The 25125-nt window shown below is 42.2% G+C and overlaps 1 protein-coding gene across 1 annotated transcript in view; it reads left to right on the top strand.

The window, feature by feature from the left end:
- The first annotated feature begins 2661 nt into the window (after positions 1 to 2661).
- AFF3 (AF4/FMR2 family member 3) overlaps positions 2662 to 25125 on the top strand; it is a 217499-nt gene continuing 195035 nt past the window's right edge. The window contains exon 1 of the mRNA XM_033147586.1: positions 2662 to 2872. Within this exon, the coding sequence (XP_033003477.1) occupies positions 2793 to 2872 (80 nt within the window). The 5' untranslated portion in view covers positions 2662 to 2792. The remainder of the gene's footprint in view (positions 2873 to 25125) is intronic.

The raw sequence follows: 25125 nt of genomic DNA, 5'->3' as shown, positions 1-25125 counted from the left end.
TTGCACTCGCCAGAGTTAACGTTTGCCTACATCAGTAGGGGCTGCTTGCCAGACTCTGATCATACATCACCATAAAATAGGGATGTGTGTTGACTTGTGTACCTTTGCCCTTTGGGTTGAACTCTGATGTTGGCTGATTCTCTCAGTGTAACCCCCTCTGGCCTCTAGAAGACCTTTATACTTCTGGAAGGAATGAGAGTGAGAGAGAGACTGTAGAAATTATTATTGTGTAGAATGCACAGGAGACTAATAAAATAAGGTTGTGCAAACCCTGTTGCCTAAAAGGACCCTCAAGCATATGACAGGTTAAAGCTAATAGAGAAGGCATACGCACATTCATTTTACTCATTACTGGAAGATTCCATTGTGATATATAACATGACAGTCAGAGAGAGTATCTAGTTTAAAGTGTGCGCTGTGAAATGTGCTTGATAAATTAAGTTGCGTTTATGCTTGTTAGCGGCGAATAGTAACATGCAGGCTCACACTAAGGTAGATGGAAATGCCGCATATCAAATGTAAGTGTTAATCCTTCTGTTACGATCAGTCAAGATGACGACTTTAGAGATTCTTTCACAAGTGAAGCACCGCAAAGATGTTAATCCTTAATGCTGCAATGGCACATAGTATCACTGAATTCACTTGGGGCTGCTTTTGTAAATCAGAATAAAAGCAAAATCGACACCTAAGAGAGATAATTAAGAGGAGGCGCTCTTGCATTTCCTTTTGCTGGAGGAAGGGGTGTACAACCTAGGTGTCGGTTAGGTGAAACCCCTGCTAAGGGCCCAGGCCCAGGGGGGATGCAAAAAAAATCATGCCCCTTCAGTCCAGTTCAGAGTTGACTGGAGCCCACCCACTTGTCCACACGTCAGACAGCAAATGGTGGAGCAGAGCAGACCTGATCCCGATATCTGTGGAGGAAATCACTGGCGGAGCCTGGAAGTTGAGGAAAAGCAGACTTTTTGAGTTTCTGCTCTATGGTCTCCTAGCTTCGGAGGCACTGATACAGCTCTTTGCCAAGGGTGCAAAGGAGCCAAGGTATGAACTTGAATGAAGCCGAGCTGTGGCCCTTGGAGGTAAGATAGCTTGTTAGCTTTGCAATATTATTTTGTAAGGGTTTCAAGGTGTATGCTACACCCAGGCCTCTTTTTTTTTTTTTTTTTTTTAAGCCAGAAGTCACCAGAACTCAGTTCTGGCCCCTCTCAGGTGGACGCCATTGCCATTATAAGAGAACAAGGGAGGTGTTCATGGTGAGTTCTGGCACCTCTTTTTCTAGAAAAATAGCATTAGGTACAACTGAGGGTTTGGTTTGATATATCCATTATTTTCACGGCTCTTTCGTCAGCTGTGATAACCATCTGCATATTGGGAAACGGTTTGCTGTAAAGCATAGATTTGGAGTCAGGATTGCGACCCCTCTGGATGTTGTTGGGTTACAAATCCCATAATCTCTGGACCGTTGCAACTAGGGCTGATGGGAATAGGAGACCAACAACACCTGGAGGGCCACAGGTTCTCCATCCCAAATTGCTACACCTGATCACACTCAGGACTATTTTGATTTGTACCGGCTGCATACTTTCTGACTCAACTGGGTTTACACATGTGACCATTCCTAAAATGCTGATTTGAGGAATGTATTGCATTATTACATGATTGGTTGCTATGGGACTATGGCACTTGAGAAAGGTGGGTTTTGAATGGCTGAGCTGAATATTAAATCTCTTTTTGTCTGTGTGTGATGCGTCAGGCGTCTATAGTCTCCTTAGCTTTTCAAAGCCTATTATTGCTCATTTGTTTTAGAAAAGGGCAAATTGTTATGCAGGAGATTCATTTTTATGGAAGTGGGATGTGCAGAAATCTGGAAATATTTAGACAGGGAGTGACGCCTGGAAGTAAACACAATTACTTCTGACTGGTGCTTTCCCTCACCTCAAGAACAAAATATTTTAAAAAAACCACAACCCTTTCTCCTTGCTGAAGGAACCAAATGGCCCCTGTCTGAGACTTCTGCCTTATCCCCACAAGAAAGGAGTAGGTGCCTATGGGGCGGCGGGGGAGGGGATATGGGCATATTTACATTATTATTCTGACAGAAAAGTGAGAGAGCTTCAAGTAAGCGGTGCTGATTTCTCCTGAGCATTTGTGGTATTGTTTTTGCTATCACCTCTGGTTCTGAGCACACCGACGCGCAGCGGATTTCCGTTGCAGTTAAAGAAAAAGCGAGCGAGAAAAGAAAACCGCGAGGGTTGAAGCGCAGAAAGGAAACAAAAGCGGGGAAAGAGGAGAGAGAGGCTGACAATCTGAAGCAGAAACCGGGCTTCTCTTGTGCGTTTTTTGTCTGTGCATTGTTTGTTTTTTTTAAAAAAAAGACCACATGGCTCCTCCAGCGAGGAGCTAGCCGCTGAGGGCTGCTGCTGCTGCAGCGTTCCCAACGAGGGCGCCAGTTTGAGCGAGTCACACGCTGCACACATCCCCGCGCGCTGGAGAGCGAGAGGGCGAGAAGAGCGCGCGCAGGGGAAGGAAGGAAGCGGCCAGAGAAGCGGCTGAGGGGAAAGGCGCTCCAGAGGAGCGAGCAACCGCTTACGCGGGCCAGCGGCGGCGCTTCCCTGAGAGCGAGGCGGGGAGACGGTTCGCACCCGCTGCGTCTCCTCCTCCTCCTCCTCCCTCCGCCTCTCTCAGGGAAGAGGGAGGGGCGCACGGAAGGCCCCCTCTCCTCCTCCTCGCCCCTCGCCCACCCGCGGCGCTGCTAAGATGCACCTTGGGCGCTGCGCGGTTGCAGCTGAGCAGCGATGACATATCCTTCCTCCGACCTCGCCATGGACAGCTTCGACCTGGCTCTCCTGCAGGAATGGGACCTGGACTCCCTCTGGTGAGGATGCCGTTTTAAACTTGGGTGTGCGCGCGTCTGTATATGTGTGAAAATCGGTGTTGTTGAGGGGTGGCTGGGTGAGGGTAGGTCCTTCATCTCACTTCTGCCCCAGAGTTTTAGGGGAGAGCAGGAGGGAGGGGGGACTCTCCCTTCATGACGAAGTGCCACACCTGGAGGCAAATATTGATCATCATAATAAAAGGGTTCAGAGTATCCCATTCTTATCCTCTCCAATAATTTCCGCTTGTCTTTCCTGCTTTCAGGGACCCCCCCCCCACCGCGCGCCCTTTCCATCCTTCAGAACTCACTTGGGTCTGTGCCTCATGTCCTCTCTTGTCTCTACACCCTGCAGCTCCTATCTCTATCCTCTCCTTTCATTTTTACATTTTGCATTTCAGTTCTGCTCTCCCCTGCCCTGCATCCTCTAAACCACAGCTCTGCTTACCTCCTCCTTCCCTCGCCTCCTTCAACGTGATTGTTTTGCTCACTGCACCCCTATGCTTTTCCACTTCCACCTTCTTCCGCATCTCAGTTTGGCTCTGCCTTCCACCATCCCAACTGCTGCCTCTCAGTCCATTTCATTGCCCCCATTTTTTTCCTTTCTTCAGCCCTACCTGCCCTTTCACCCTGGACTGTTCCTTGTGCCCGTTTCTGTAAAAATTAATGCATTTCCAAGAAGCATTTGGCAGCGGCTAGAAAGCATTTCTAGAAATATCGTTAATGACTCCAGGTGGAAAGCGCTTCTTCCTCTTCGCCACCTTCCAAAGCGCTTGCGGTCCAAAGTCCGGAATGGGTCCAGTAGTTGGCAGCTGATGGCATCTAGCATATGGATTATTGCTCCCTAATTTTTCAATCTGCATTTGTATTATTGGTACGAGAGTACTCATGTCAGCCGTGAAGATAGTGTGTGTGGTACTACTTTGTGCCACTATCAAGTGCCACTTCAGACTGTGCTGGTTTTCCTGTTGTATAAGGCCTTTACAGTTTAACCTTTTTTATATGTGCTTCAAAAGACAGTTAAGTACATGCACGAGTTGAAATGAATGGAAATGGTTATACCGTATCTAAGTTCTGGGTTTTGTTAAGGCACACAGGCTTGTGTGCCCATTACAGCTACTGTAGGTGGTTCTTTTTTTCAGTTCAGATCAAAGCTGGTTTTCGGGAAGACGCATCAAAACACAGGACAGATATGGACTTCAGCTAATGTCGTGGACGCCACTTCTCAAACCAGTGGTGGGGAATGCACTGGATGTAGAGTAAAGGGGAGTGTGCTCACAGCCACAATGTGTGTTAGTTTAAATTTTTGGTCAAGTGTATCTTAAGCCACCCCTTGCTTGCTACAAGAGAGTTCTATTCCTTCCCTGCTCCTCCTTCCTTTCAAAGGATGCTGTTCTGGCGCTACTATTACGCTTCGTGGAGTGTAGGAATTTGTATGATGGTGGCTGGTGTTTTTTTTGGATGATGACGAGATTGACTTCCTGGAAGAAGGGAAACCTTTGTAGTCTTATCTCTTGTTGTACTGGTATGTTTAAGAGTTGTCGTGTGGCCAGACTAGGACCTTGGAGGCCAGGGTTCAAATCCCCACTTGGCTATGAAGCTTACAGGGTGACCTTGGGCCAGTCAACCAACTTTTAGCCTAAACTTAATTCACAAGGTTGTTGTGAGGATAATATGGAGAGTGGGAAAACAGCATGCCACCTTGAACTCCTTGGAGGAAAGATGGGATAGAAATGCAGTAACGAAATAAATATAATTCCTTAATGGTACATGTGATCTACTTTCTGTTGATATAGATTTGTATGTAGTATTTGGTGATGGGTTTCTTCCCATAGAACATATATCAAAATGATATGGGCAAACAAGCCTGATAGTGAATTTTCCCTTTAAAAAAATGATATTGTGATCATGTCATGCATGCTTGTTTAATGTTGGATCTTTTAAACCCAGACAATGGCTGTAATCCTGCACCAGTTATATAGAACTAAAGCATTTATTTCAGAAGAAAACCCCATTGAACTCCTTGGAATTTTAAAGAGCAAATGTAATATACAATATGTTACTAGCCTGCGAAAATTAGTCATTATAGCTTTCCTGATGAAAATACTGTGGCTAACATTATGTGCGTTTTTCATTGAGAAATACCCATTCTTGACTTACTGCTAAGCTATAATGATTACTCCTAGATTGTTTTCTGTTTTAAAACTCTCAGATCCTTATAGACTGTAAAATTTAGAGTTTTTTTATTCAACAAGAAGAGGAAGGGATGATAATACAGTATTCAGGTTGTGTTGCTTTCTGTGCTCAGAAAGGGGAGAAGAAAAATTGAGGCTGCAATTCTATATCCACTTACCTGGGAATAAGTCCCATTGAACTCATTGGGACTTATTTTTAAGTAGACATGCATATAGGACTGTACTGTTAATTTCCTTTACAGTGGAAATTGTGTTCTTTGCAGACTGTATTTAATATTGAAAGTAACATAACAAAACTAGTCAGGAGGCTAGTTGAACTCAGAAAGTATCTAAACATAATTTGCTAAGTAGTCTTGGGTATTATCTGTCAGTAATTCAAATTATTTGATGGTTCTTATGGATTTAAAATGATGCTGGTTGCCTTATGTGAATATCATGTATCTGCCTAGACAGCAACCCAATGGTGACACTTAATAGGCTATTGCTCATGATTGGTCTGCAAGTGTATTCAAAATTAGAGTCCCTTTGTATTTCATCTAATGTCACTGATTTTTCATACCTTGTGCCTATTGTAAGGTAAAGGTAAAGGCGCCCCTTACTGTTAGGTCCAGTCGCGGATGACTCTGGGGTTGCGGCACTCATCTCGCTTTACTGGCCAAGGGAGCCGGCGTACAGCTTCCGGGTCATGTGGCCAGCATGACAAAGCTGCTTCTGGCGAACCAGAGCAGCGCACAGAAACGCCGTTTACCTTCCCGCTGGAGCGGTACCTATTTATCTACTTGCACTTTGTGCTTTCAAACCGCTAGGTTGGCAGGAGCAGGGACCGAGCAACGGGACCTCACCCCGTTGCGGGGATTCGAACCGCCATCCTTCTGATCGGCAAGCCCTAGGCTCTGTGGTTTAACCCACAGCGCCACCCACATCCCTGTGCCTATTGTACTCTTTCATATATCACAGAAAATCTATTAGTTTCATGATCACTCATCAGGTTCACTGTGTCGTCTGCTATGTCCACCCACTACTTAATAAGGTTATAGGTCACATCACTGAATCACCCTATTTTGAACTGAGCGCTTTATCTTAGCTTTTACCACAAAAACAGTCAACATAGATGCAATACAGAGGTGTATGGTGTGAGCAGAGCCGTCTTAAGGGGATCTGCCGCCCTGGCGCGGCTATCCCTCCGGCGCCCCCGCCATGCCGCCTCTCCGCCGCCTCCCTCCCGCGCTTGCCGCCCCTTGGGAGGGGGGTGGGCGAGCGGGGGATGAGGGGGATGGCGCTGGAGCGGCGCGGGGCTCTGCGCGCCCTTCCAGCGCTTCCAGGACGGGAGGCGAGGGCGGCCGGCTCGCGCTCCCACGCGCATCCGGATGGCGCGGCGCAGCCGGGCGGCGCGGCTGGGCAGCTTGTGCCCCATCGGGTGGGCGGCCGGCTGCGCGCAGAGCGCGAGCTGCCCGGCTGTGCCGCGCCACCCGGCTGCGCGCGGGAGCGCGAGCCAGCCGCCCTCGCCTCCCGTCCCGGAAGCGCTGGAAGGGCGCGCAGAGCTGTGCTCCTGTGCTCTGCTGGGCAGCCAGAGGGCGTGGCGTGGCCGGCCAGCTCCCTTGCCGGGAGTCAGAGGGCGCTGCCGGCAGGCGCTGCCAGCGGGGCTGGAGGACGGAGGCGCCCTCCAGGCCATTGCGCCCTGGCGCGCCGCGCCACCAGCCCCAATGGATGAGACGGCTCTGGGTGTGAGCTACTTGCGTTTGTTGGGGCAAGGCCTAAAGATAATTTATATTCCACACTCGATACTAAAATTGTCTGCATATATATTTATAGGCAGGTGTGATTTACCCTTTTATTAGAATCATAGAGTTGGAAGGGACCTCAAGGATCATCTCTCTAGTCCATAGGCAGCTGTCCCATTTGGGGATCGAATATGCAACCTTGGCAATATCAGCACCGCACAATTGGGCTTGGCTTAATTGCTGATATTATATAAGCAGCATTTTATCACAAAACAGGTATCTTGATCAATGGTTTCAAGACTGCATATGTCAGAATAGTGACAAGATAGTAATAGTACTGTCAGTGGATATTGTTGAGTAGGTCTGGGCATTATATCATCCAAAACTGGTTTGAAGTCCATATCGTGATATCAGTTTGATAATTTTTGACCGGGCAATATATTGCGAATCATGATGTGTGTGCGTGCGCACGCTCTCTCTGCAAAAATCATGATGCAGGAAAAACCATGAAGCCAGCCAATGCCTCTACGTAGCTCCATCCTTATTTCAGTCATCGTGATACGTCCGTCTATCGCAATGTTTAGCTGGTGATATATTACAGTGTTGAAAACCAGATGTCGCCCAGTGGAATCTCAATATAGTAGGAGTGGAGAAACCTTTTCCTATGAAAAGCCATTGATTTTACAGGAAAAGTACATTTTGGGTCTGCATTTCATCATGGAGTGCACTAGTAGAACCCTTTTCTCTATGCTATCCGTGTCTCATTCTTCTCTTTCTCTCTCTGTACCACCCCATGCCTATACGCCACATGAAATTAGGCTGAGATGACATGTGCCCATAAGTCACAAGTTCCCCACCCTAGCTTGAAAGCACAGATATTGATAACTTTGCAGTTTCGCCACAGGGCAGTCTGCATCAAGAAGCACAGGCTTGTTTGTGATTGCAGGAAGTGCATACAAACACACTGTCCTTCCCTCCCATTCCTTTATCGTGAGCAGTCTCTCGTTATTGAAATTTACAGGATTCCTGCCCCCCTCACCAAAATAAACGGCATGGATCTAATTTTAGGCTCAATGGCTTTGACAGACTTTTGTTGTTTTTTTTAAGTACAGTTGCTGTCCTTCCCCAAATATAAGATGGGAAAATACACACTTAGGCGAAAGTCATTTTGTGGCAAAGGACAACGCTCTTAATGTCTTAATTTTCTGTGCAGCAAGAGCAAGCCTTATTGTGCTTCGGAATATATTTATGCTGATTGGGTACTTAAGCTAATGACAGAAGAGCTTAGAGCATTAGTCGACTGCTTCACTTAAAAAGGGAAGCTGTCCAAATAGCAACCTTTTATAGTGCTTTGTAGTCACGCATTTATGGAATACGGTGCGATTCTATATACCGGTAGTTCTACTCGCATACACAGCTTTATTGCAGTCCATAGATCTATGTCTACTCAGAAGTAAACCCTATTGAGTTCCAGGTAGGATGGCCTCCTCAGTCATTACAATTATTTCTGGCCTTGTTAACAGTAGGTAGTTAAAATGTGATGAGGCAAACTAATAGCAACTGGAGAATTTTTGGTGTTGGTACACGCCACACAGGGATCAACTGCATGGATATCTTTTTATGCAGCATACAGCATACATCAATATTATTGAACGTGTCCGTAACATGCACCGTATTGCTTGATGTTCAAAATGTTGTTGGTCCCATAGCTAGACAACTACCATAGATGACATGTTATTTCCCTGATAGGTTGCCAGTTGCAGAATATTACGTAAAAATGAATTGATGCTGAAATGGTAGTGTTTTCCAGTTCTGCACAATGCATAAGATGAACGTTGTATTCCCAGCTGTATTATAATGATTTTATATGCCTTTCCTTTGAGGAAAATCTATACTCGTAGTTCACTGTTGGGTAATGATGTAGTTAACGCTAAGTAATTGTTACAGCAATAAAATGTACCCTATGCATTACCTGTATGCATTTTTTTAAAAAGTGTATAATGTACAGTTTGTTTACAGTCGATTCACCACATTCTCCATTGACACACAACTAATATCTTAGTTGAAAAAGTGCTTTTACTATTTGGTTGCATCTAAAGTACACTTTACTACAGTTGTGCTTAGAGAGTTTTTGCGAATCAGATTGAAATTCCAGACAATATTAGTTTGAGGTTCTAGACAGAAATGTAATAGAAGCCTTGTTGTCTGAAGATTCCCTCTTGAATAAGGCTGCTGGTGCTTCCAGATGAGGGCTTAATACTGTAAATAGCTTCTTCGAATATTGAAAATGGGTCATTGGCAACATGTTGTTGTTGTTGTTTTTATTAAACTTAGTGGATTTTATGCTGAAAGGGTGAACTTAAAGATTAAATGGGGAAAGGTACAGGCTGGCATTTTTGAGGCCTACATTGTCATGTGGAAACTTGCGTGCATGAGGAAAGGAGCAGCCAGCATGGTAGGATTCTTGCACACCACTGCCCTCCTGACAGCAGTCCTGCTGCCAATTATTGGAACAGTACAGAGGCACAGCAGGGTGGCAGCATGGTTGGGTCTGTATGGGTGCACTAGCGCAGCCAGTATGGTGCTTCTGCCCGTGCTCCTGCACAGCCCCAAACTTTTGTAAGTACTACTATCAGGAATGTGGCATTGTAGCAGCGTCCCTCCATCCTGCCAACTCCTACGTGAGGAGCCTCCTGCATGAGCACCAAACACCTGGAATAAACCAGAGGCGGTTTTAGGGCAGTGTGACTGGTTTCCCCCCCACACTAGAAATTGTAATGTTCAACTTAGTATTAGAACAATCCTTATGCATGCTAGTGAGCAAGCTCCACTGAACTTGGTAGAAGCTGTGTTTCGAGAAAATATGGGAAGCATGTATTTCTTTCTGAGTACAGCTTCTATCTAATGGATGTTAGAAACCTCTTGAGATAATCTTCTGCAGTAAGTAAAACTTTGGAGCGTATGAAAGTAAACATTAAAATTTTCTTAAATTGCTTCACTCTTTGCTGTAATCTCCCCTGCTTGTAATAACAGTTAGGATGTTATCTGCATGAGGCTTTGTTTTCTGGAATGCACATCCAACCAGCGTTTACCATCTGCAGCTTAAGCAAAGCTATGCTAGTCTTTTGCATGACAGAAGGATATCACAGTGGGGCCAACTGTCTGGGTTGCACATTACAGCAAGCCAAGGTCTATCCTTGGCTAAAGCTCATCATCAGTGAGGAGAGAGCTTAATTATAAGCCCAGTTTTGGAAGATAGGCTAAGCCAAAAGTTGGCTCAGCTCAGCATGGTGTGGCAGTAAAAAAGGAAGAACAATGTGACTGAGAGCGGGATCCTCTCCAGAAGCCCGCACATTTGTGCAGCTCTAGTAAGCCATGGCTTTGATTACTGTGGCGAGTGAAACAGGCCACTTTTTTAATAGGCTGTTTTCATATGTAATGCTAAACCGTAGTTTAGTGCTGTGTGCACAAGCAGAGGGGTGTGCTCACTTCCTTGCAACTGAAAGGAGGACCCCAGCAAGGTTAATTTCATTTCTCATTATTCCTGTCTTGTTCTTCCAAACAAACTAGGGGCTGTGGTTTAAAACAAACTATGTTGAGTCAAACAAGGCAGCTTCACAACCTGTGGTTTGAATTTTGCTTGCTTTGAAATTGACTAGAGTTTGGTTCAAACCACTGTCTCTGGTTTGTTCCTAAGGACAAACCAGGAATCATAGGAAATGAAAGAAACTATGGCACAGTACTCCTCCAAAGGAGAGGGTCGAGCAAGCATGCAGGTCTGACCAGCACTTCATGCAGTCTTCTTTTTGCTTGTGTGTGTAGTACTAAATTGTGGTTTGGTATTATATGTAAACATGGCCCTGTATCAATAAAAAATGCTTTCAGAGATAAGGACCATATTGTTGTGTGGTTTGGAATAATGAATGCACCATGCTAAATCTTTCTCTCTCTCTCTCTGTTTTGATGTTCAAGCACTTAAATTGCAGCATAGGAACCTCATGTTTAGATCTTCTCAGCACTCCCTTAAAGCTGCTTTAGATGTTATGCACAATGATGTGATATAATTCTGGAGTATAAATCATTCTTAAAATGTTCCTTCTATGCAAAAAAAGTTCCCTGCTTAGAGTAAAGTTGCACATCAGGGGAGCTTCATGGCCGAGCATGGATCTGAATCTGACTTTCAAGAAAGTGACTTTACCACCATATATACATGTTTGAAACATAATGTTTGTGATCTATATGTCAAACTCTTCCCACATGTGCAAAGTTAACCTTGGCTAAAATCAAGTGTAACAAAGTTGGGAGTGCTAATAACTAGTGAGTATTTGTGTGCATAGGTGGGAATATCATTAGTCCTAATGTAGACTATACCTTGCTCAATGTGCAGATCTACTGTAAGAGAACTATAATGGCAGATGCAGCACAGGTGATCAGTGGCCCCACCAATCTCAGCCAGCCTTCTTACAACCAGTCCTAAGAAGGACAGTGCCTGTCACCTTTCTCATCCTTAGTCTCAGTGTTGCCTTTAAATAAGTCAGTAGGGAGGAGGACAGGACAAAATTAGTTGCCCCTGCCAGTCATTGGTTGTGTTTCTACCTATCATTAGATCCAGCTGCACCTACTATTGCCTTCCCTGCCTTTTGTGCCCCCGGTCCCAATGGGTACCACCCACCACTGCCAGTGATAGAAGGTTAAAATGAACACACAGATCAAGTGAGTTGGAAATATAACAAGAATTGCTCACTTTTATTAGAGTTACGTACATTTTTTGTTGGTAGAAAACCCTGTTGAATATACAGGTTCTTATTTCTGAGTAAATATGCATAGGATCAGGCTGTTAAAGGTGAATCAATTTAATTATCGGCTTTGGAAGAGAACTTCACTGAAGGACAGGCTGAAGCTGCCATAGATTGCAAATAAAAATAAAAAAAGGCTTTGGAAGCTTTTACCAGCTCCTGTTGCTCAGCTGTCCTGGCTACAGGAAGCTGCTTTTTCTGGCTGATGGTAATATTAAAAGCACTTTTTTCCAATCAAATACAAGTGAAAAATTCTTTCATATTAGTAATGGACATCATATTTGCCAGTGAAATGAAAAATGTTGTTTTAATGCTGTTAATGACTACAAAGCAGGAAAGGCAATGTCTAACATGCTTCCTTGAGGCTATTAATTATTTACTTCCATCATAGATATTTCCACGAGACTTTGCATCTTACAGATGTCTTCCTTTCCCCACTTTGTTTCTGTAATGCACAAATATTTGTTATTTGTTACTATTGAAAGGGCAATGCAGACTCCCTACTGAAGTTTTTGCTATGAATTTCAAACTTTATTTTTTACGTTTGTTTTTGCTGTTCAAACAACTTCCCCAAGTGCTTAGTCACAATGACAGAGCGTATTCCATAGACAAGCCTTTTTAAACATGCAGTATAAACTAAAAAAAATTAATTTATCCCAAGCCACAAATAAATTAGTCAAATTTATAGCTCAAATATATACACATTTCAAACTATTTTTTTAAAAAAAATCTATTTGAAGTACATAATTGATTTGGTAAGTCACAGTTCAATCCTAACCATGTCTACTCAGAATTAAGGCCTATTGAGTTAATGGAGTTCGCTCCCAGGTAAGTGCGTTTAGGACTGCAGCTACAGTTAATCATTTTAACAGAGTGATAAAAACAAAAATAGCCACATATGTGTATAAAGGTAAAGGGACCCCTGACCGTAAGGTCCAGTCGCGGACGACTCTGGGGTTGTGGCGCTTGTGGAGAACTAGCCTCATGCCCGGTAGGGGTTAAATGTTCTGACAGTTAGAACCCTCAGGGGCGGGCTTAGCCTGGGTATAAAACACCCCTCCCAGTGGTCAGTAAGTTAGTTGAAGTGTGGGCAGGAGGAGTTAGAGTTAAGTGCGGGGAGTTGAAGTGTGAGTCAAGAGATAGAGCTGGGAGTTTAGAGTCTTAGGTGGATGTTAGCAGAGAGGATAAAGAGATTGTGAAACGCGTTGTTATTGATATTTAGTTAACTATTAGAGGTATTAGGCCGGTAACATTTAGAGGTATTAGGCCGGTATAGGACAACTGTTTTAAGCTTATTGAACAACCTTTTATTTATCAGCAACCACAAGCTTTGTACGCAATAAACATCTTTTTAGTTCACAATATCCTCGTCTGTGGTGAATGAAGTAAGCAGGATCCAGCCAGTAGTCTGAAGGGCAGCTGGGGACTGTTTGTCGTTGGTGCAGCACTCATAGACTGTAAAACGTCCGGGGGTGGGCTGTACAGGGCGAAGGGCCCGCGACATTAAAGTGGTGGCAGCGGTGGGATGAAAGATTGTCAATAAGTGGTGGTAACGTTGAGATCAAAGATCTAAAGTGTTGGCAAGAAGTGCCAAGGTACAAGAAGGATTTAAGGGTGACGCATTGTGTGAAGTGTGAGGCTTAAAGAGGATTTAAGCAAACTTCAGTGAGACTCTACAATCTAGTCAGGAAGGGGATCGCATACACCTGGAAAGGGAGAAGGGGAATTCAGAGAGGAATTACCTGGCCCTAGGGTGTGGTGTGATAGCGCCTAAGACTGTGAGATTGTGAGAGAGTTACAAAGATACTTTGCGTTTGAAACTATTTCAGGCAGGAAGGTTTATAGTGAGAGGTCGGAAAAGTACGCTGGACAAAGTACTGTAATTTTACTGGCCAAGAGAGCCGGCATACAGCTTCCGGGTCATGTGGCCAGTATGACTAAGCCGCTTCTGGCAAACCAGAGCAGTGCACGGAAACGCCGTTTACCTTCCTGACGGAGAGGTACCTATTTATCTACTTGTACAGCGTGCTTTAGAATTGCTAGGTTGGCAGGAGCAGGGACCAAGCAACAGAAGCTCACCCCATTGTAGAGATTCAAACTGCCGACCTTCTGATCAGCAAGCCCTAGGCCACCCGCGTCCCTATATGTGTATAGATTTGATTAACTTGTTCATGCTTAGCTTATTACCTAAGCAATAGCTGCTGCATATTTTTCACCTGCTGACACTGATTTTTTTTTTTAAAAAAAACACCATTAGATTTTAATATGAGAATGCCCTTTATATAGAAAGCTGTATTTTATTATAGATAAAAAGTGACAGGGAATTCCCCTAATTTTTATTTGTTGAGGGTTAACACAGTAACTTCTGGTTTTGGAAAAGTTTGAAGTTTTGCAAATAAATAACCATTTGGGTAATCTTATGTGGTCTGACATAAGCAGCCCCTATATTTTCAATGGAAGTGTGTGAATAAGAGCCATACATAGGACAACGGTGATTTAGAATTAAAAGCACATGGCAATTGTACATTTTGTTGCATGAAAACAAGTGTACCCTACCTAACACTTCGTAGCACAGCGAACCTAGAAATATATTTTTTTTCAGCCAGAAACAACCTGAAGAATAGCACAGTTCATTGTGAAGTCAAATCTGCTAGGATCCAAGACACACTTGGCATACAGGTCCAGCTCCATGCATTTGTATGCAGTTCAGGAGCATCCATTGTAGTCTATGGGCTTTCCCATAGAGAAGGAGAGGGCAGAGGGCAAAGAAAGAGCTGTGAGTTGAGAAGGGACCTTTTCACATCCCTTGGACCTCCTGGGAAACTCTACAAGCCTACTGTACTGGGAACTGGGTGTGAAGAGAGCAACTGAATGGGACATCATTGTGGGCAGCCTGAGGAAGTACCAGCCACTTTGGGCCTGCCCATAAAAAACAAGTCTAGACTAGGGTGATGGCCACTGTTTCCAGGAACTCTTCTTGTTGTGAGACTTTTGTGAGTGAGCTGAGAGTTTGGACCCTGCTTGGTGAGAAACCCGTAGGCTGAAAGTGAGGGTGTGACAGAAGGAAAATGAACTGACTAATATATGAACTGACTAATATATATTAGTAAAATTGTATTAATGTAACATTTTTATATACAACTGTGTATTTTTGTAATGTTTTGTTTAAGCTATGTGTTGTTGCTTCAGGTTTTTTTTGTACACTGCTCAGATCTATTTTTAATATATTACCGGTAAGCTGTATAGAAATTAAATAATCAAATCAAATCATCAAAATAATTCCTTCAACTATCTCTACATTTTCTTTACCAAATATAATGTCCAGTGCATGTGAGTCAAGTATGGAAGCACAGAGCAATAACAGTATCCTGTATGCACAAATATTTCTGTAGGCAAGATATATTCCTAAGAAAACATTTTGATCTAAACCTTTCTTCCTTTGCTGCTCCACTAGCTGACCATTGCATGTAGCCTAGAAGTAACTGCAGGTAATTTTCAGCACTGATTGGCACAGAACATCAATAGCTCCAGAATTTTGTATTAGTTGACTTTCTTTATATATTAGAGCTAATAGAAGGTGATTCAAGTTTAAAAGCTAATTCTGATTTAATCTTGATGGATACAGAATGTAAACCTTTCATATTAAATAGTTGAATGCCTTAGAACAACCAGTTACATACCCAGAATTAACAGCAAAAGCTTGAAAGAAAGAAGCACCTCTTATATATTTCCTGACTATCATGTAGTGTGTGAGAAAAGAATGCAATTGCTTGCTTGCTTACAAATGCATTAGGTCAAGTCCTTAGTCTTGTGTTCACAGCAAACAGACACTAGGAAATCTATGTAAATATAAATGTCTGACTGTAGGAGATTCCATACAAGCTGATTACTAAATGACAGACTCATGATTCACAATGCACCAAATTCCTTTAATTATTTTGTAGTCATATATCCCCTTGTTTTATGAAACAGTCAAATAAATGCTTCCATCTTAATTGATAGTAAGGCAGAGCCTGCTGCCTAAGGATCTCTAAATTTCTTTTCAGAAATAAAACCATGGTGCAATTGAGGACATTCCTGATTTGGTTTTGTGAAGGTTTCCAATTTGTTGGACAGCTCTTAATTTAGCATTGGCAGACAGAGACTACTGCTGTCAGAATGTATTTTATTGACACTTTGTTAGCTGTGCTCTGTGCTGACCTTTGACGAAAAGCCACAGCTGCCATATCTCCTCCAGACCCCAGTGAAAGAAAGGAAGGAAGGTATGCTTTTCTTTCTTGTTCTTAAAAGGGAAATGAACAAAAATAAGAAGCATCTGAGTAACCAGAATTCTTAGCGCACACAAGAAACTGAGGTTGTGTATACACAACATTCTATTCTAGAATCAATGGAGACTGACTACTTGTTTCATTTATGTAATCCACACACAGTCTAGATGCATTGCATATTTTTTGCCCATGAAACTGGTTTTTGAGCAACCATTATCATTCTGAAAATATAAAAAAGCATTGCAGGTTGATTGTGCATTAGCCCAACAGAGTGTCCATTTGAAAACATGAAAAGAGATGCAGGCAGTCTTGGGAATGTGCATGTGTGTGGACACCTGGCCAATGACATTGTGGCTGTGTACCAAGACCACAATCACCGCTTTCTTCTTCATTCACCTGTGGCAGGTGCAATGAGGAAAAGGTGTGGATAACAGACCCTCCAAGTGTCCCTATTTTATAAGGACAGTCGTGGATTTACAAAAGCCATCCCAGTTTCTGATTTGATCTCGGAATGTCCCACTTTTCCTTAAGACATCCCTATGTTGGACCGTATGGTAGGGTGTCCCTAATTTCATCAAAGAAATGTTGGAGGGTATGGGATAACTTAATAAAGAGGAGAATTTTCAAATGCATATCAAGTACAGTGGTACCTCAGGTTACATACACTTCAGGTTACATACTCCGCTAACCCAGAAATAACGCTTCAGGTTAAGAACTTTGCTTCAGGATAAGAACAGAAATTGTGCTCTGGCGGCGCAGCAGAAGTAGTACAGTTCAGTTCTCCTCTCCTATGTTCATCTTTAGATGCAAAATCCTCATGCAGCAAGCCCCACTGACCTCAGGGGTTTTTACTTCTGAGTAGGTGTCAGGATCCTTCCAAGGGTTGCTCATGAGTAACGACAGAGCCTTCAGTTGCTAAGACTATTTATTGTGCATTCCTATTTACAGTGTAGAGTTAGTTCAAAACATGACCGCTCAGTAACTTGAAGAATCTGGAAGTGCTGCTCTTCTGTTTCCAGCCCAGCACCAAAGTCTCGGCACCCTAAAACAATGTCTGTGGTGCCTCCTGACCCCCCCCCCCCCCAATGCTGTGCTGGCACCGGAAGCAGCATCTCTTCCTCAAATCCTCTCTGGCTGGCGGTGCTGGGTCTTTGCACAGTGTCTCCAACCCTCTGCACCTCCTCCTCCCTTGGAGAGACCTTAGGGGAAATGCTGGAGGAGGAGGAGTCCGTTGACAGAAGTGACTGTGGTTCCCTGTAACTTAGTGAGACTTCCTCTCGTGAAGGGCTGCTCCCTGTCCTCCTCGCATGTAGGACCTCTCTCCTCTCTCTCCTCCCAAGGAATACCTCTGTTCTGGCTCTCCTCCCGAGTAGGACCTCCCCTCGCCCTCTCCTCGCGAGGAGCCAGGCGATCCCTGACAGTAGGCATGGCTAGGACCTTACTGAAAAGCACCAATCTTTATTACATGTCTTAAAGTGGTATGTTGAATAGTTTGGCTTAGGACACATGCCGAACACATACGGTAGTTTAGAGGGGAAATGTCTGGGATAATAACATAGGCAATGGTCTTTAGATTATGAAGTCTTCAGGGCACTTACATTTTTAATTAAATTCTTTAGTCAGTTAATTGTTTTTCTTTCAAATTATGTTTATATGTTTAAGATAAACATTACTGATTTAGTGCGTATTATATGGGAGCATATTTAATCAAGATAATTTCCCTCACCTAATTAACACAAATACAGTATTTATTGTATCGCAAATAATCTTAAATATGTTGCCTGATCGAAAGATGTGTGAATTATTTACTTTAATGCCATCAGCAGTCAACACCCTTTTCACAGGTGTCAAGTCTGATTAAAATCCAATTAAAATCTAAATTTTCAATCAGCAATTAATGAATTGCTTGATTAATAGATTGATTTAAACCCACTATTGCTTTCTGTGCTGCTTTAAACCTAGCCTGAAACAAGACATTCAAGGACCTTTGACAGTGAGGGAGGAAATGGAGTCTGGTATTGTGAATAAAAACTTCACTCCTTTATGAGGCTAGAACAATGTCGTTTCCTTTGGGAAATTAGTTTTCTCCCACATGTTGAAGAAGGACAAACAGAAAATTAAGGATGAGCTGCAGTGGATCAGAAAACACTTTCTACAGAACTCTGCACAAAGGAGCAAGTTCAAGATGTAGCCAGTTTATGGCGTCTTCAATAAACCAGTAAGATTTAAATAGATAAGCAAGTGGTTTCTCAATAATCTTCCTTTAAAAACCCTCTAACCTCAACTGTTGCATTCTTCACTATCTGAATAACAGATCCAACTTGCTTTACTATAGAGCAGGAGAATTTCAGTGCCCACCTCTCATTTTATATAGGTACACAACTAGTGAATGTCAGATCAGCTGATCATACATCTAAAAACCATATATGTGAGGAGCAGCCAATGCACTACATTCTGGATGTTTGGCACTACAACTCCCATCAGCCCCTGTCAGCATAGCCAATGGTCAGGGATGATGGGAGTTGTAGTCCCCATCTAGGGAGCACCATGTTGGCTATTCCTCATCTGTATTCTCAGTCACAGCTAACACCACCAAGGGCTAAATCAAACATGATGTGATACAGGGCTCTAGTGCAACAATACTGCTTCTCCTCACTATTAGGGCTAGTTTATTTAAGACCAGTCCTGCAGCAATACGTTCACTCCGATGTGTGAGATTTCAGTATGGGGTGCTTTTCAAGCAAGAAACTCTTATCTGAAATATGAGATGGGATAATTGCATGACAAAACAGTACACTCCCTCCTCCCCCAAAGTACAGTGGTACCTCGGTTTAAGAACAGTCCGGTTTAAGAGCGATTTGGTTCACAAACTCCACAAAACCGTAAATAGTGTCTTGGTTTGAGAACTTTACCTCAGTCTAAGAACGGAATCTGAACGGTGGAAGGGCACCGGTGGCAGGAGGCCTCATTAGGGAAAGTGCGCCTCGGTTTAAGAACAGTTTTGGTTTAAGAACGGACTTCCAGAATGGATTAAGTTCGCAAACCGAGGTACCACTGTAACCAGCTCTTTGAACCAGTTAGGAGATGACGACCACAAGGACCTATTTAGCACAGAACTCAAAGTGATGAATGGCTGCTTGTGCAGGCAATACTTGGAATAGATTAGATTAGATTTCTTTCCTGCTCTGTCCCAAGGCTTTTGGGCATGTTATATAGCATTCTTATTTATCAAGAAAGTTTAAGTAAGCTAGACTGAGAGAGAGGAATTTGTCCAGGGAGCTGCAAAACTCTGCATACTCAAAACTGGCTTTCTGCCTCCTGTACCACAAAAGCTATAGTTGGTTATAGCGACAGTGTGAAGCAATGGCTTATTTGGGCTGATTCTCATATATGTGGCATAGTTCCCTCTCACATCATTCCAAGGGGAGAATCTCCACAACCTGCTTAATAGTTAGGTAAAGGTAAAGGTAAAGGGACCCCTGGCCATTAGGTTCAGTCGCGGACGACTCTGGGGTTGCGGCGCTCATCTCGCTTTACTGGCCGAGGGAGCCGGTGTACAGCTTCCGGGTCATGTGGCCAGCATGACTAATAGTTAGCTTAATAGTTAGTTTTCTACTATTCTGTAACCAGAGAGGCTCTGTGTTCAAACCAAAACCTGCCCATAATTTTGAAATGGTTTGCAATTTTTTGGTACAGAAAGTATTGGTTTAAAGTGTAGAGGTGTTGTCTATTCTAAGTGATTCAAGAAGCTTCTGGAAGCTTCTCTGTGTGATACAAGTTGAAGCTGGAAGTTTCTACCTAATAAGCAAGTTTCTACTCTGCCTAGAAACGAGTAAGTTTAAGTCTGCTGCAACTGGATTTCTTATGGTCTGTGGTGATCCTGAAGATGTATGAATTTGTGACCGTAAAGCTCATTTACCTTCAGTAGGAAAAAAAAGCTCTGCTGGATGAAGTTGATTGTCTCGGGTTTAATATTTTGAACCCTGCAACGTCTTTATGTTTTTACTCTGCTAACTGTACGTTGGGTTCTGCTCTAGATCAATATGGAGCAAAATCAATGACAAATTTTAGTTAGGTATGTGACGTTTTTCCAGCTTCATATATGGTAAATAAAATAAAATATGTGTGATAGACTGTATATCATGCAGCACATTCTGTTGGGATTTGGCTGAAGAATTCCAGCAGTGATTTATCAGCCTCGGAGCCCCTCGCTCTATGAAACCTTGGTGTTTGCAAAAGGAAATTTTCATTCAGTTTACAGACTCAATGTAATGGTCAACTCTTCTCCAGCACCCGACATGGTTCAGTTGCAGATTGTCTCTCAGAAACCCAGGGCACAATGAATACAGCTGCACACACACATACACACATGAAGAAATTTTATTTAGCAAGATCAGCTCATTCCCTTTTTGTGTGGGGGTGCTCTTTCAGTTCCCTGTTGCAAAGAAGATGCACTCCGAGGAGCACTGGTCTGCTGATGTGTTGCCTCCTTGCATGGGCTTCCAGTGAATTTATTCACGTGATCAATTGTCATCTTTCAAAACAAGAAAAAAGCACTTGATTATTCATGGCCTTACTTTCATGGTTTTCACTCCTGTCAGCCTCTTCAGTCACCTGTACGGAATGATAATAGATGAATAACAATAGTATAATATAATTTAATAATAATACATGATGATTTAGCACAGATGAATAAATAATAACAACAATTCTGTTGGAAACATGGGGTTGAGGTTTTCTAAAATGAGGGTGTTCCAGCAGTCTTCTCAATGATCTTGAATGGTTTCCCACCCAACAATCTTTTCTGAGCTAGGATCCTTTCCCTGGCTTTGATAGAAGCGTGATTCGCATGCTTGTTTATACAAGACCGAAGGAGAGCTGAAGAACAGTATTTTATGTTACTAGTTGTTTTCAAATGCTTTCTGTGCCAAAATTGTTTTCATTCAATTTATGTGGATCAAGCTTCTATTTACAGCCAAGAGAAAAACATGTTTATATATTCCCTGGGATTTGTTAGTCCTACTATGTTCATAGTAATGACGCCCATGCAATGGTTTTTAGGATTTCAGCGTTGCAATTCTCTGTGTGTTTATTCATAAATAAGTCTTACAGTGCTCAGTGGAGCTTGCTCAGTAACAAGTGTGCTTAGGCTTGTAACCTTAATTCTTTATACTACCTAATATTTTTCTCCAATCACAAAACCAATATTTCCATGAAGAGACAGCAGTTAATGATGACCAATGAATTATGGGCCACAAGAAGCATTATATGAAGTTTTAACATTTAACCTCTGCTAAGTACATAACTTCACAAAGGTTAGTGGGCTATTGACCTAGCTCTAAATTGTATTACATGCATTTCAAGATTATATATCTTTGCCTGTATGGATCTATATACACTATGATGTGTGAAACAGCTGAGAGTCTAATAGCAATACGAAGAAATAATTTGAAAAATGGACACTTTGCAGCTCAATGACTTTATGAAGATGTTCTGAGGAATTATAATAACTATATTATTGTTAAGTTTGATTTTATTGCAGTTGTGGAGATTATGTAAAAACAATTAAATATGAAGCTAATTGAAGGTATAACCTGACCAGCAGTTGATGTAGCAGAGGATCTCAACTGATATTAGATGGGAAATATAGATTATCATTTACCAAGTGGTCATTTACCATAGTGTGTATGTAACTACAAAGCACTAACAAATGGGTTGTCTCTACTATCCTGCCAGGTGATGCGAGTGGTAAAATTCTCACCACTTACCAGAGTGGCTTACTCAGTAGTGGCATGTATATAGTAGTAAATAACCACTTTATCATGTTGGTTTATTATCTTGCACCAAAGCTTTATTTATTCCCAAGATCCTAATGTTTAGACCTGTTTTCATCTAAGAAAGCTGCAGAAGCAACAGGGGAATTTAACACCTGGAGGTCAATATACTTTTATTCTCAGTAGTACTGCTTTCGCAGAATTACCTCTCTAATTAATACTTCACGGAATTATGTGCTATTAAAAGACGGTGTGTATTTTTAGATGCGTCTGCATCTTCTTGCTTGCACATTCTTTTGAATCTGTGCTTTCCCACATCTCCCCTAAATTTCCCCCCCCAAAAAAATATGTATGTGTAAAAAGCCATATTTCAAAGAGTTCTGATAAGTGCTTATTCTCAAGGGTAGCTTAATGGATGCAGAATGGATAAATCCACATGACAATCCACTTTAGAATATGGCATAGCTGGCATTCTCTCTCTCCAGATTCATTGGGAATACAGAAGTGCAGCAGATGAACTACTACAGTATATAGCTCAGGTCAGTGCACTGCACACAGCTTCACTGTGTCCTGAAAATGACCCTCTTACCGACAATCAAGATGCACTCCGCTGCACATTCCCTCCTTAGATGAAGGCATTGCCCTAAAGGATCTTAGTAGAATTTGTGAGGTAGTTCTGCAAGTCCTCCTTCACATGAAATATAGCCCTTGTGCAATAAATGTGGGGGAAAGACTTGCTATTGGGGGGAGTCTTCAGTATGTCATATTTTTGTAAGTATGTTTTCTTCCATCTCTATGAACAAATCCCTGTTGGAGTCCTTGATATTTGCTCATTTGGCCTCCCATATCACGTTTACTAACTTAGCAGTATTTGCTACCTAGTCTAATAGCAGAGTTTAACTTTTACACTAATAAGGTGTTATATTTCTCTCTGGTCTCCACAAATGACAGTTTTAAGTGACTGCATTTGCAGCCTATGTGAAGTAAAAAAATCATTTTTGCCTATTCTCTATACTCCTATGAGAAGTCAGTTCCAGTGTCCACATTTCATAAATTCCTGACGTGTTAGAAATTAATCTAATAATAATCTAAAACTTCCTGTTACAGCCAATAACCTTTGCACTGAAACCAGTTCAGCAGTTTTGATGTCTTGAAATATAATTTTTCATGAAAGACAGTGGTTTTTATCACAGACATGAACAAGCAAGTGACCTGGGGCATAAAATTGCTGCTCAGAGGAAGAGATATATTGCCACACAAAATGCCAAGATATCTACTTGCAACAATTACAACAATGATCATTTCACATCTTTTATGCAGACAGTTTTAATCTGCAAAAGGTTAAGCATGTGACAGTTACTTGTTCCTGTGTACAGATTAGCTGAATAAGATTTAACCTTTAGAAGTTCTTAAGCAGCCACTGCTCAAAATTGGACAGTTTCATTGAAAGCCACCCAAATATAAGTGATCTAATGTTTAAATAGGAGACTCTAAAATCTTTTGATTTCTCTCTCTTAGTTTTGCATGGTGATTATAACTTAGATTGGCTTGGTCTCCTTTTTAATTTGATTGTTATATGCCACAAGGCAAGATGCAAATAATTAAACAGCCTCATTCTTTCCTTTCAATAAGGCTCAAAGTCCCTGTTAAGTGGTGCTCTGAGCTTCTTTCTTCCAGTTTTTGGTTTTCACCCTTTAAGCAAAAGCAGTTTGGGGTTGGTTGTCTTCAACTGGTAGATAGATTGCTCACTGCTGGTGAGCCAGTGTGGTGTAGTGGTTAAGAGCGGTAGACTCGTTATCTGGGGAACCGGGTTCGCGTCTCCACTCCTCCACATGCAGCTGCTGGGTGACCTTGGGCTAGTCACACTTCTCTGAAGTCTCTCAGCCCCACTCACCTCACAGAGTGTTTGTTGTGGGGGAGGAAGGGAAAGGAGAATGTTAGCCGCTTTGAGACTCCTTCGGGTAGTGAAAAGCGGGATATCAAATCCAAACTCTTCTTCTTCTTCTTCTTCTTCTTCTCCTTGACCTTAGGAAGGTCACAGCAGCAGCACTGCCACTGTGCTAATATATAGTATACAAAATTGAAGAAGTGAGGCCCCAAATACCTGTGTGAGCTAAATTTTGATTCTACATATGAAGAAGCCAGAGACTACTGTTTAGCAGCGGAAAGGCTCATGGAGAGAGGCTGATTCATTCTTTCAGTCTGATTTCTCTCCCCCCCCCCCCCGGGCCAAAATTTGCCCCCTTTCCCCAAGCTGGATCTTAGACATGCAGTTTGGAGCATGGAGAAGAGGCAGTTGACTTCATGGACACTTCAGTCAAAGGAAGGGTTTTTGGTTTTTGGTTTTTTATCCTACCCTTTTGCTGGTTTTCAGCTTCCAATAGCACCTTTCAAAGCTACTTTTCACTGAAACAAAGATTGAGGGAAAGTGTAGTTTGTGCCTCAGAATGTGCAGTTTGTGCCTCAGAAAATAAAAAAATGATGCTATCTTATTTCCCATTGTTTTAGATTGGCTTATAATTATTAATAGGAGAAACAAATCCTATGACTAGATGAGTAATAAAAGGACTACAAATGTTAAAGCGAGTGTTCTTTCTAAAATGATCCGAATGGAATTTCTCTCAACTTTGAATGTGGAGAGGTCTCCCATGCTAGTCTATTGATGTAGCAGAAACAACATGCAGTGCAGCCTTAGACATGCCCATTCAGAAGTAAGTACCATTGAATTCAAAACGACTTTCTCTCACATACAACATCTAATTGGGAGTAAGCTCCATTGAATTAAATGGAACTTGCTTCTGAGTTAATATGATTAAGATTGTACTTTAGCTATTATGGCACTTCAGAGCCTTAGCAGCACAATCATACACTTGTTTACACCGAATTCCCACTGGTTTCAATGGGACTTACTCCCAGGAGAGTCAGTATAACATTGCTGCCTTACAAATTATTGTGGTATAAGGCTTCATAGACCTCCTGGTTTGCCATATATATGGAATTTTGTTATCCAGAAATTTCCTCAGTCTACTTCCCACCCTAAGATCGGCAGATGACTGGTGGCTAATAAAATAGTAGTAGTAATAATAATAATAATAATAATAATAATAACCTAGACATTAAATAAACAATAGAAACCTGTTATTATTGTATTAAAATTTATAAGCAGCTAGGGTGCAACCATAACCACACTTAACACAGGCTATTTTGAGCACTCCTTCCACAGTACATACCGGTATATTATTTGCACTAATAGATTTACAATCATTCCTTTCATACGTTTTAAGGTTTCTTACACTTTTTTGCCTAAATGCATGCCAGTAAGAAACATAATGCTCTGATTATCTCTTTTAATATGCATGCAGGAGGTACATTGCATTAGATTCCTGTAACTGCATAGAAATAATTAAGTCTCTCTATTAATTGCGATTATCATCTATGTAAATATTATATGTAAATGAATTAAAATAAATGTTTGTCCATTAAACGAAACAAATTTGTGTTG

This window comes from Lacerta agilis, chromosome 4, assembly GCF_009819535.1.
Source record: "Lacerta agilis isolate rLacAgi1 chromosome 4, rLacAgi1.pri, whole genome shotgun sequence".
Classification (NCBI taxonomy): Eukaryota; Metazoa; Chordata; class Lepidosauria; order Squamata; family Lacertidae; genus Lacerta; species Lacerta agilis.
This window is presented reverse-complemented; position numbering and strand designations above follow the sequence as displayed.